This window comes from Pinus tabuliformis, chromosome 4_2 (assembly GCF_031772625.1).
Source record: "Pinus tabuliformis cultivar Carrire ecotype Pingquan chromosome 4_2, CPIR1, whole genome shotgun sequence".
Classification (NCBI taxonomy): domain Eukaryota; kingdom Viridiplantae; phylum Streptophyta; class Pinopsida; order Pinales; family Pinaceae; genus Pinus; species Pinus tabuliformis.
This window is the reverse complement of record NC_142304.1, coordinates 970,968,537-970,981,160: the sequence shown is the minus strand read 5'-3', so window position 1 is coordinate 970,981,160 and position 12,624 is coordinate 970,968,537. Positions and strand designations below refer to the sequence as shown.

At 37.0% G+C, this 12,624-nt stretch overlaps 1 protein-coding gene across 4 annotated transcripts in view; it reads left to right on the top strand.

The window, feature by feature from the left end:
• Positions 1–12,624, top strand: part of LOC149172865 (putative membrane protein At3g27390) — a 266,830-nt gene that overhangs the window by 14,224 nt on the left and 239,982 nt on the right. For all 4 annotated transcript variants that reach the window (XM_089424445.1, XM_089424444.1, XM_089424443.1 and 1 more), the window contains 2 exons: positions 7,545–7,737; positions 8,128–8,264. In XM_089424445.1, coding sequence (XP_089280571.1) covers positions 7,545–7,737; positions 8,128–8,264 — 330 coding nt within the window. The remainder of the gene's footprint in view (positions 1–7,544; positions 7,738–8,127; positions 8,265–12,624) is intronic.

Below are 12,624 nucleotides of genomic sequence, written 5' to 3'. Positions count from 1 at the left end.
TTCGAATTCCATTCGCAACCGAGATTCTATGCTTCTGTTCCTATAGTTGGATCCGATTTGATTGCTGGCGCCATTCATATGTTTAATGCTTTGCTAAGGTTGACCCATGTAAATTACAGTTCAAAGAATGCCCATGACATGGTGTTATAATTATTGAAGTTTTGATAACCATCATTTTTGAAGGAGTACTTGAAGGATCCAAACAAGTTTGCAGTTGTTGTTGCCCCAATTGTGGCATTGTATTTAAAACTCATTATAGTGCATTGATTCCTTGATTCCACTGCTGCATAAAGATTTTGGTGAGCTGATTGTAATCCGTTATATTGCACACTGATCATTTGCTGACATTTATAAAGGATATTGCTGTGTACTGTGAGTAGATATTACTTTTCTGCATTGAGTAGTAGTTGTGATCAGTTTTTTAAGGTGTAAATCAGACATTGAAGAAAAAATGGCCAGAACCAGTGAAGTATTACAGTTCCTTAAAACTCTGATATTATCTACTGTTGATGACACATTACAAATCAGCAAAGGATCTCTCTCAAAAATTCAGACATGTCTACAAAATGCACAGGAAAAGATCGATTTTTTGCAGCTTGAATCACAGCTACAGCAAGAAGAGCTACATCAAAATAGACACCATTCTGAACCTGTTTCTGTTCAGAACATTGAGACAACCACCCATCAGCAACATGTTAGTTCATTCAAATAAAGCAGCAGTTGTATATGCAGATGCAGAAACTCAGTCTGCACTTCCCAAGCCCATCATCAGACCTTGGGAACAACTTGTCCACAACAAGCACAAAACTGGTCTTGGATATGACAAGGACTTGTCCTTTCATATTCCAGACTATGCCAAGCCCATTCAGTTTCAGAGTGCTGGATTCATTCATGACAGTTCACTTGCTCCTCATGACAGTTCACCTCCAGCTGTTCCAAATTTTGCCCCTCTTCCACAGCAACAACAACAACAACAACAACAGATCATAAAATGCCAACACTGTGATCGAGTTGGCCATCTGAAAGATCACTGTTTTGATCTTCATCCATGTAAGCACTGTCATAAAACCAGTCATTCTTCACACAGATGCTTCAGAAACAAACGTCCTGCAAGAACAAAGATTCATCTTGGATGGATCGCTTCTTGGCAATGGGCATCAACAGCCAAGAAGATATTCCAAACACATGTCAGAACTTGTTCCAGAATATTGAACAGTCTTGCAGTTGAGTTTTCTCCATCTTCTCACCTTGTACCTGACAGGGGGGAAATGATGGTCATCTACAAGCTTCAAAGCCACATCAAGCGAGCCTGAGCCACAACCTGCTATACCAGTTTCAGAGTTGTAGCTAGAGACAAAGATGCCCGTGAACATGCCTTCAGTTGGCAATCTGGGACACTTCCTCTAGCATAAGACTTTAGCTTCTTGCCAGTTTTGGAAGAGTTCCAGGAACACAATTAAGAACACTTCCTCTAGCAGAAGACTCCAGCTTCTTGCCAGTTTTGGAAGAGTTCCAGGAATTGCATTAAGCATTCCAGAGTTGTTGGTTATCCTTAAACCATCACAGGTTGAGACTTCCCTTTTCAGGTTGAAGTTTTACCTTTTATGCGGGGTGAGACCTCCCTTTTATGGTTGAAGGTTTCCCTCTTTAAAACAATAGGATCACTTCCTCTAGCAAAAAACTTCGGTTTCTTGCCAGTTTTGGAAGAGTTCCGGGAACTGCACTAAGCGTTCCAGTGTTGGTGGTCATCCTTAAACCACTGCCCTTTATACCAACATTTCATAGAGCACATTCAGCCTAGTGTTGCCATGCATTTTTTGCACATTTTGTATTACAGCTCTCTTCTTGGACTCATACATAACCCTTCGAATTAAGGGGGGGAATGTTGGACACCTAATCCTAAATGGGTTAGTGTGGAAGTCGAATGGACAAAAGCAGTCCAAGAGACCTTGGAATCTGAAACCCAAGAGTCACATAATGTACTATAAATGTATATCTCATGTTAATAAAAATGTACTGCATGTTTTATCATTAATATTTCTTTGGCTGCCCATGTGTGTTTAACACCCATTCCCATTCCATTTTATTAAATTTTACAGATTCAAAACTTCAAATTTCAAACATTATGGTTATATTTCTTGGCATTTTCTTCATCTTGGTTCCTTTTTTGGTTATTATGGCGCTGGAGAGTAGAAAAAGGAGGGTTGGAAATGAAGAAGGGGATGAAGAAGGGGGACAAAGTGGATTTGATGAAAACCCCGGTGAGGAGGAGCTGGAGGGGAGTGAACATGATTTAGGTAAAAAAAAACTAAACAAGACCAAACCCCATTGTGGAATTATGTTAACAGGTCTGAAGCAGGGAAAGGGGGTGGAACCACTAAATTTCATTGCCCCCATTGCAACAATAATTACACAGGTTCATATACCCGTGCCAGAAAACACCTCTGCGGGAAAATGCCATGGGATGGAGATAAACAAATGGGAATCAAAATTTGTACAGGTGTGTCAGCAGCAGATAGAGCCAAATACACAAGGGAAGAGGAGGAATCCCAATACAAATCTAAAAAATCAAAGGGTTTCTTTGAACCAAGATCACAATCACATGCACAAAGAACTCCTTCAGCATCCTCCCAAGGCAGTGGATATGGAGGCATAGGGTCACTAGGTTTAAGGCGTAGAACCATATCAGATTTCCTTGATGAAGGGTGTAGGAATGATGTGGATTCAAAAGTTTACAGGTTTTTCTATGCATGAGGGATACCATTCAATGTTCTTCGCTCACCTTATTGGCACGAAATGGTTTCTGCCTTAAATGATGCCCCTAAAGAATACAAGATCCCTGGGTATGACAAGGCAAGAACCATTGGAATTGATCATGAAAAAGAAAAAATATCACACTCTTTGAATAGAATGACAAGTTCTTGGACTGACCATGGGGTGTCCATTGTATCTGATGCATGGAAAAATGTAAAAGGCAAGCCATTGATAAGTGTTCTTACTATGTCTGTTAGTGGTGCCATCTTTCTTTCAGCATATGGTTATTCAGACAAGTTCAAGACCGACATCAACATTGCAGAAGCGTTACTTGAAACAATTGACTGTATTGGGCCATACAATGTCATCCAAGTCATCACTGATAATGCTTCTAATTGTAAGACAATGAGAGCAATTATTGAGGATAAATACCCCAACATATTTTGGTTTGGTTGTTTAGTTCAAACTTCACACATTGAACCTTTTGATGCATGATATTGTTAAGAGAAAAAACGAACATCACAAATGGATTGGTGATTTGTACAAGAAAGGCAAACAAATGATAAAATTTATTACAAATCATAGGAATACCCATGGCCTTTTCCGTAGTCACTCAAGATTGGAGTTGTTGAAGATTGCGAGGACTAGATTTGGTAGCTATTACCTCACCTTCAGGCGCCTTTTGAAGGTAAGAGAGTCATTGGCTAGCATGGTATCAAGTCCACACTGGTAGGTATTAAAGGAAAGGGCTACAAATGCAGCTGACAGGCAAGGTTTTGAACTGGTGGAGGAGGCCGCTCTTGATGGTATGTTTTGGGCACGTGTGAGGCAAGTATTGGATTTCACCAAGCCCATTTATCACATGATTTGGTTTGCAGATACAGATAAACCAGTGATTGGTGAGGTGTATGAGCAGATGGATACCATGTTGGGGCAAATAAAAGATATTGTTCATAACAATGATCCCAACTTATACAAACTGATTCACGATTGTGTGTGTGTATGGTGGAATAAACTTAATCTTCCACTACATTGCTTGGCGTATATCCTTACACCAAAATACTACTTTACATCTTGGTTGGGCCAACCTGCACCAAGGGGTGGGGTTAGGACCAAACCCCATATAGATGAAGAGGTATCTAAAGGATATTTGGAAGCATTAGAAAATTTGATACCTAACAGGGAGGAATGTGCTAGTGTGTGCCTTGAAATAGGCAAATACTTCAGAAACACTGGTTTGTTTGGTACCTTCCATGCAATGAAAGACAGAGACAGATTTGATGCTCTCACATGGTGGGAATCATATGGCGGCTATGGACTTTTGCCAAAATTGGCAAAAAAATTTCTCTCACAGGTTGTAAATACTTCTTCTGCAGAGAGGTGTTGGAGCACCTACAGCTTCATACATAATGTGAAAAGAAACAAACTCAATGAAAACTGGGCAGAAAGCTTGGTTTATGTGCACTACAACTTGAGGTTGTTGAGTAATTACTGTGATCGGGTTTATGAGGATCCAACATATAAAATTTGGGACAACCACCTAGAGGATGACAATTTGGAGGATGGCACTATACATCTTGAAGAACTGGAAGAGGAACTTATAAGGGAGGAAGATGAAGCAGCAGACATGCCACCTCCACCATCTAGTAGCAGTGTTCGAGCTCCGAGTCTTGTTCCTTTGTTGTCGCCACCTCCATCTACACCCTCACGTGGAGGGCATGTGCCTTCTAGTTATGGTCGTCGGTCTGTGCGGGAGGCTCCTAGAAGACCACCATGACCGGCTCATACATTAGACTCTCGTGGCAAGGGCCACATGTAGTAGTAGATAATAGATTTATAGTTTACTTGTCTTTTCTAGTTTCTATTAGTTTTCATAACTGTTGAGTCTTGACTCTTGACTCTTTCATATCATAATGATATTTTTTGTAAACAATATATGACTGTGACAATGAAAGTTTGAAGTTTGAAGTTGGCAATTATAACTCATTGGTAATGATTCTGAATTATGAATATGATGCTTCGTGAAAGTTGTTTCATTTCATTTCATAATTCATTTTATAACATTTCATTTCATGTTAACAGTTAGATATTATTTCTTGTAATGGTTAAACTTAGCTTACAAGTACAACTTTGGTGATCAATGATGATAAATGTTATATATTGAATTTTCAATTTTGAAAGCTTGAAGTTGAAACTTTAAGATTGATGAATCATGATTCACGAGACTCAATATGTTGTAATATGTATGTTACTAACTTGTGGACGTGGTTGATGAAGATTATAACTTCTAGATGATTGATGTTATATGGTTCAATGATCAATCTATGTTTTTTTTTATGTTTTTTATATCTAATTCATCATTCTACATGTTTTTGTTGACATATATGTATCAAAATATAAAAATATATATAGTATATAACAATCGCTGCGAGATTCGCTCCCAAACTGGGAGCTTTTGAAAATGTTGCTCCCGCTCCCGTTTTCGCTCTTGCTCCCCGCTTTCGCTTCCGCTCCCAATTAACACTGCCGTGGATCCTTGTCCCATTGTTATCACTTAGTCTAGTAGTTGTCCCTTAGGTTTTTCCTTCCTTAGGGCCCTGCTAGATTGTGTGGTAACAGGAACTAGTGGTTATGTGGACCCAAAGAAGGAAAATGATGAAATAGGGCTTGTAATGTGTGGATGGGAGTAAAAAATGTGGATTGGGAAAATGGGACCACACTACCAAATCAAGGTTTCCCAGGTAGTGCCCTTCCTAAAGCCATATAAGCTTGGTAGTGCCCTTCCTAAAGCCATATAAGCTTGGTAGTGTCCTTCCTCAAGCCATATGCTTATAGGGAGATACCATGAGACTAAGATTGAATATTAGCCCCCATTTAAGGTGAGGGAACAAAACTATGGTCAAAACCCTTCCTTCTTACAAGTCACCCAATAACCCATGCCCAAGATGCCCAAGGAAAAACATGCAAAAGCACCCGATTCCATAATGAAAAAGTTAAAACATACCTTTTGGGTTGGATTGCCCACCTTCAAACATATGCCCTCGACAGATGGGCGAGGGGACATGACTAATGCAGGGAGCAGAGATCAAATGGCACAATGTATCGGTTAGACTAGTGGTTGTCAGGGGCTGTTGGTTGCCAGCTGAAGAGAGATCTAGGAGAGAATATCTCCTATGGGATCACCCACTTTTGGTGGGTAACATGTCCACTATCCTATTGTTAGCACTTTGGCTAGCTCTTGTCTTGTAGGGTTTCCCTCTCCAATGCTTACTAGATTTTGTGGTAATAGGCAACAATTCAGAACACAACATTAGAAGTGGAGAGCATCAATGTGAGAGTGAGAACGAGTATGATTTTCCATTGTGTAGGAGAAGGAAGTACAATTACATTTCCTCATAATTATGGTACTTTTCCCATACTTCCATAACTATGTGAGATAGACATCATCACTGACCTCTACATGCATTCATGATTTGATTTCTAGGTCAGAAGTGGTGGATGGATTTGTTTAAGAGAAATGATGGATTAAAGATGAGTTCTTATGTTGACAAGCTCTAATTCAAAGAGGTGGATGAATTCATTTTAGGGACATGATGGAATAAAGAGAGTTTTTATGTCTTAAGTTGACACTTATGAATAGAGGATTACATTCCCATGGGCTCCCCTTCCTTTTCCCCTCTTCTTGAATCACAGCCCCTCTCATACATTCACGGTTCTTTAGTCATATTGGACCTACACACACACATCTATGTTTGTATATATATAAACTTAGATGCTGTAAATATACTTCTATGGACCATGTGGTATGCTTATCACAGTGCATTACTGTGTAATTTTTAGTGCTGCAATATACACACACACACATACGCCATGGTGTACAAGGGATTCTTCACCACGTTTGTGGATGGCATCCCTATTAAACCCATCAATATAGAATATTGTGCCTCATCTAGGAGGATTTGAACCAAGAAACTACTGGCACAAAACTAGCCAAATGCCCAACAACATTGGTTCACTAGGGATGCCATCGAGCATTAAAACTTACATGGTTTGACTGCACCATGGTCAGCATACCACATTGTTCATAGAAGTATATTTACAACATCTACATGCCTTTCCATTCACTAATTTGGCCTTGACCATGAGCTCTGCATTAGGAATCCATACATTCATATTTACATCATTTACATGCAATTGCAAGGTTATTTATTTGAGCTGACATGGCTCTACTCTTGTCATTATAACCACTCATTTACAATTTGTATATAATCAGATACAATACATTCCAAGGGTCAAAACCAGGGTATTATATTCTGACAGGATTCTAACTGCAGTTCCTTAAACCATGAAGGCCTGGCCAAGACATTGTTATGTTTATGGCATTTGGCAAAGGCTGATCACAGCATACATTGGTGACAATTAGGATGAATGCCTACCTTTTTAAGTTGGTATTGTTAGTATTTGTGTTGGTTACTGAGATTTAATTGTGGTGTTGGTACAATGAATTTTATATTACTGCAAGGGTCTACTTTAGGGAGCGAGAGCTCATTAGGGCTACCCAGGCTAGTTTGCTATTAAAAAACAAATATAGAGTGCTAGGTAAATACAACTTTTCAATACTGGACCAGCAGTTTACCTTAATACTATAATCTGTGAGAAGTGACCCTAAGCACTATTGCTTTCTGTCTTTGAAGTTTGAATGTGATAGGACTGATTTCATTTTATATCATCGAATTTCTTTGTTAGAGGCAAAACCTTGCAGCTTATGTCTTGAAGTCTGCTGAATGCAGGGCTAAACAATATGGACCAGTTTTGAAGGTTGTTTTATTAATAGGCCTGATAGCGCCAATAATTATGTGTCCAATTGTGGTTATCCTTGGAAGCTTTTTGGCAGGCTTAGGGTATGGCCTCATTACACCCCTGGTGGCAACTTTTGAGGCTGTTGATGAGGGACGTGAAAACAAATATGTTCATTGCTTTATGGTATGCATCCGTTCATGTATTCTGACCTTAGATTTAGATAATTTCTTTTTGGATTTTTTCTTCTTTTAACTTACTTCCGATGTCATGGCAAAATTTAATTGAGAGAGTATAAATTTTTTAATCAAAAGGGTAATGTACCATTTCTGAAAATGGAAAAGTGCCAGTTGCTTCTATTCCTTTTCTCTTTCTGATTTATTTTATCCAATCGACAGATCTCTGGAATATATGCTTAGGTCTATCACTACTTGCTAGTGTCAGATGTCCTTTACCAAAAGGATTCTATAATATTTTTGCAGGGAGTGCTCCCTGATGCAGTCATGTTGGTTTGACAACTGTTAATGCACATGCCATTTTAAGTAGGGTCTGAAGCACTCTCTTTTTGAACATTAGGATGGTACATGGAGTGTGGTGAAAGGAAGCTTTACAGTGGTGCGTGACTTCACAGATGTGTGCTTCCATTCTTACTTTTCCTTTATGGATGAATTGCGTGATCAACAACCAAAAGACAGAAAGCCTTTAGATATTCGGTATGGCATACTTTTTAATTCTCTGAGTACTTTTTTTTTCCTTTCTACTGATTCATATGTCACTTAAATACTAGGTGGTCTTTGTAGCTTCATCATTTTTGCTTGTTTAGTATTTAAAAACAATATTGAAAGCTCCAGAAAACTGTGTAGGTCCTCTAGGTTAGGGAGTTCACTGGTTTATACAAGTCATATAGTCTCACAAGTAAGGGAGTACATATATTTTTCTACATAATTTGTTAAAATGATATATCCTCATGACTGGGGGAAGTTTGTTAAATCTCCAATACCTGATCTGATCTATTTATATTTCAACAATTTTTTTATACACACATTATTTACTCAGTAAAATCTGAAAACCGCTGGAAAATAAATTCATGATTATTTTATCTTTCAGAAATTAAATTTGCAGCGGAAATAAAATAGGGAAATCAATCACACAACAACATATATATATTTTTTCAAAAACAATCTCCCTTCACTTTATATTACTCAAGAAATTTAGGGCCTAGCCCCACAGAGAGCACACAGAAAAATTACAGCCGCTTGGAACTTGGAAATTGGCATCAAGGAACTCGACCCACTAGAAATTGGCATCAAGGAATTCGACCCACTAGAAATTGGCCTTCCCTGAAGATTTCTGCCCTTGGGGAATTCAGTCTGCGTCACCAGCAAATTGGTCCCTCCTGGAAGATTTCAACCCTTGGAGAATTCAACCTCCCTCACTAGCAAATTGGCCCCTCCTTTTCTCGTATGGCCCCTGTGCACTTGAAAAAAATCTACCCGTGGATATTTTGGCCTCTCTCCAAAACTTGGCCCCTCACTTTAGCAATTCAGCCTCTCTCCTAGACTTGGCCTTCCTGAAATGTGCTCTAGAAATTTTCTTGCTGCAATCCTTTTCGCTTCTCTTTAATCCTGGAGTCTCTCATTCCTTGAGAAAATCGCTTTCAACAATAAAAATTTTTCTTCGTCCTTCCCCATAGGTTGTCTTTATAATTTCTCCATGGGCCAAATCCCTAATCTCCAAAGGGATAGACAAGGAAGATTAAATCCTAGCTTTGTTAGATCAATGGTGGAGATTAGATCTAAATCACTTAAATAATTTAATATTTATCCTTAGATAAACATGAGCCCAAAGTCAACATTAATTAAATAATCAATCAATGTACTTTTTCCTATGTTAAAAACTTAGGAAGAAGATCTTATTAGTTTCTCCTTGAACAACCACTTAAAGAGGACTTCTTCTCTTGCATGCTAGACACAAGCTTATGTAGAAGACCTTCCAAAGCTACAAAATCAACAAAGTTGATGCTGCAGAATATTATATGTGTAGTAGTTTGAGACGAACAAAGTTTGTTTATACACAAAATATTCAAAATGTATGGAATATAAAGAAATCCATGTAGACAATATAAAATGTATAGAAAAATTGATAGTAGAAAATGTGATATGTTTTATTGTACAATGAGGGCCCTGTATATATATCTAGGCGAGATGCCCTTTAATGAATAGTCATGTCTTTTGAGACATGTTCTTTCATTATACTAATTATATTAATTATGAAGAATTTTATATATGTTTATATTCATAACATTGCCTTCCCCTTAGAAATCCTTTGTCCTCGAAGCATATTGTAAAGGCTTGATATCTTTTACTTCGTCTTGTAATCTCTTCGCATCTTCCCCAATTCTTCGAGCTATTATCTTCGCTGATACAAGATGATATGAACCTTTGAGTGATGAGCAAAATTGTCGAATTGAAAAGTGATCTAACCATGCTGATTCGATCCTCTATGAAACATTGTGCTTATAGGCTTTCCAAAATAGTTTGTTATCACAAGACTTGATAATACTATCAATGTTCTTCAAAAAATATGTTAATTGTTTTCCTTTCGATTGATGCTAACACCTTGACTGGTTAATGTACTTTCTCTTGTGAGTAGGATGTCGATAAGGTGTCTTAGTAGTGTTTCATTGCTTTGTTTTTGGACTTTTATTTTCTTTATATGATGATGTTGTATCATTAATTCTTGAGCTTTTATTAGTAGGTACATTCAGAATTTCTATCATTTGTACTCCAACGTCTAAGTATGTTTTTACTTAAAGTAGTTTGGCATTTTGTTGGGCTATGATATTGATTGGATCTGTATTCGTTCATTTTTCCCCAACTTGCATTTTCACATCTGATGCTTTGATGTGTCTTGTTGCACTCAAATTGTCAAAGTTGCAGGGAAGTGGAAGTGCCAACTTTTTCAACAAGGATTAGATCACATATCAACAGTGCATGTGTCATGGTCATCCCATTCTGCAAGTTATATAGTGTAAATGATCTTAGTAAAACCTTGAGTCTATGTAACAACCTAGGTAAGCCTATAATTTGATGATGAATTCCATCCTAGGAGCTTTTTTAACCTCACTGATTACTTGTGTTTTTGAACACGGCTAATCAGAAGAGTTTTTTTTCCCCTCCAGCTTAAATCTCAAAGCTAGGGTGAAATTTATTGTCTAATTAATAGGCAAGTCCTAGTGTTTTAGTCAAGTCTAATGTAAAAATGGATTGGGAATAATTTAAGCTAATTGGCTAAATTATTTTATTACAAATTACTTGGTTTACTAGATTATATTGAGTCGCAGATGGGTTATGTGTCTTGAGGGTCTAAGATGTATGTGTATTCCCTCTTTGAGTCTTGTAAATGAAAAATATATGTATTAGAGGGTTAGAAAAATAATTAATCCCCTCATGTGTAAATTAATTATTTTTTTCTGGCAAAATAAATTTAAATCCTAAACCAGAAAATTAATTAATTAGAGTCAAAATTAAATTGTCTAGGAAAATAAATTTTCCAAATGGAAAAATTCGTGGGTTTTGAAATAATCAATTTTTAAGTCTTCCACCAAAGGAATATTGTATATTTCAAGAAAATTTGGACCCTTGGACATTGGTGGTTAAGTCAAAATGAGATTTTTGAGGAAATTAACTCAAAATAATTAATTTTGAGCTAATTAAAATGGAATTAAATGATAAATTCGAAAATTCTTCAAAAATAAAAAATCAAGGGTCAAGATTAAAAGATCTTGAAGTGTTTATCAATGGCCAAGATTATTTTGACAAGGATCAAATAAACTAGCTGTTGTTCTTCCATTTGGAGGATTTATCTATAAATTAGAGAGTCAGTTGAGTCTCTAGTCATCTTGATCTTTGGCTAGAAAATTTCTACGGAAGCAACTTTGTAACTATTGCCCCGTTGGGAACTATTTTTTCAATCATAATGAAGACTTTAGGGTGCAATTCAAGGTGTTCTTCTTTATTGATTTCTGGTATTTGCGGACTACGAGCATCTCTATGTTGTGCTGAATATTGGTAAGATTTGTTTTTTTCATTAGATGGAAATATAACCATACTATTGATAGTCTTGGGCTAATCTTAGGTGGTTTGATTCACCATGTGATCTAACAAATTATTTTGAGATAAAATCATAGTGTTTGCAGGTACTTCAGTGTTTGGCCTTCAATCACAAACTTGGGCAAGAATCATTGTTGCTTGGATTCCAAATATTTATATGCTGGATTAAATCTTTGCTAAGGCTATAGTATACATTGGAGTTTCTAAAGTATTTTTAACCATTCTTCAAAGGAAAAAACAACATAAAAATATTTTTCTGAAAAATTTAAAATTTAAAATTCCCTTGTATATTTGTAAATCTTGTGAATAATTTTGTAGATTTAACTTATAAGTTATTTTTTCTAACTTGGGTTTTGGGGATTTTTAGTATTTTGTATATATTTTGGGTTTGGGTGTTTTTATTTTCATTTTTGCAGGTTGGATCAAGGAATCAAGTGAGAAAAGAGTTAGATCTAGGCCCTTGAGAGTAAGATCTAGTCTCTAGAAAATTTTGCAGGGACATTTACTGAAGATTTGACAACAAAATTTAGATCCGGAAGAAAAAAACATTTTGAGACACGGGTTTTCAATTTTTTGCCTCTTTTTGAGACAAATTGGCTTTCTTTGGCCTTGTTTTTCCTTTTCTTGGCCTCTTTTGCCTTAATCTGCCCTAAACCCTTATCTGAAGTTTTAAGGCTAAATACTTGGCAGTTTTGTAGGTTTAAGGTCTCAAAATTCATATTTTTCAAGCGGCAACGTGATCCCAAAGTTTCAACGAATTTCAACCATGAGATCTTCAAGGCTTAAGGCCTAGGGTTTGATCTCTAAACCCTAGTTTATCTCTGTTTTATTACAACTATCAAATCACTAATTTTTAAGCCCTAAAATCACATGCTACATGGTCAAAATTGTTTAGATTTGCAGAATCTTCATTTTCGTGAATTTTGGCCACTTGGGCATCTTGAATTTGGCCTAGATCTAA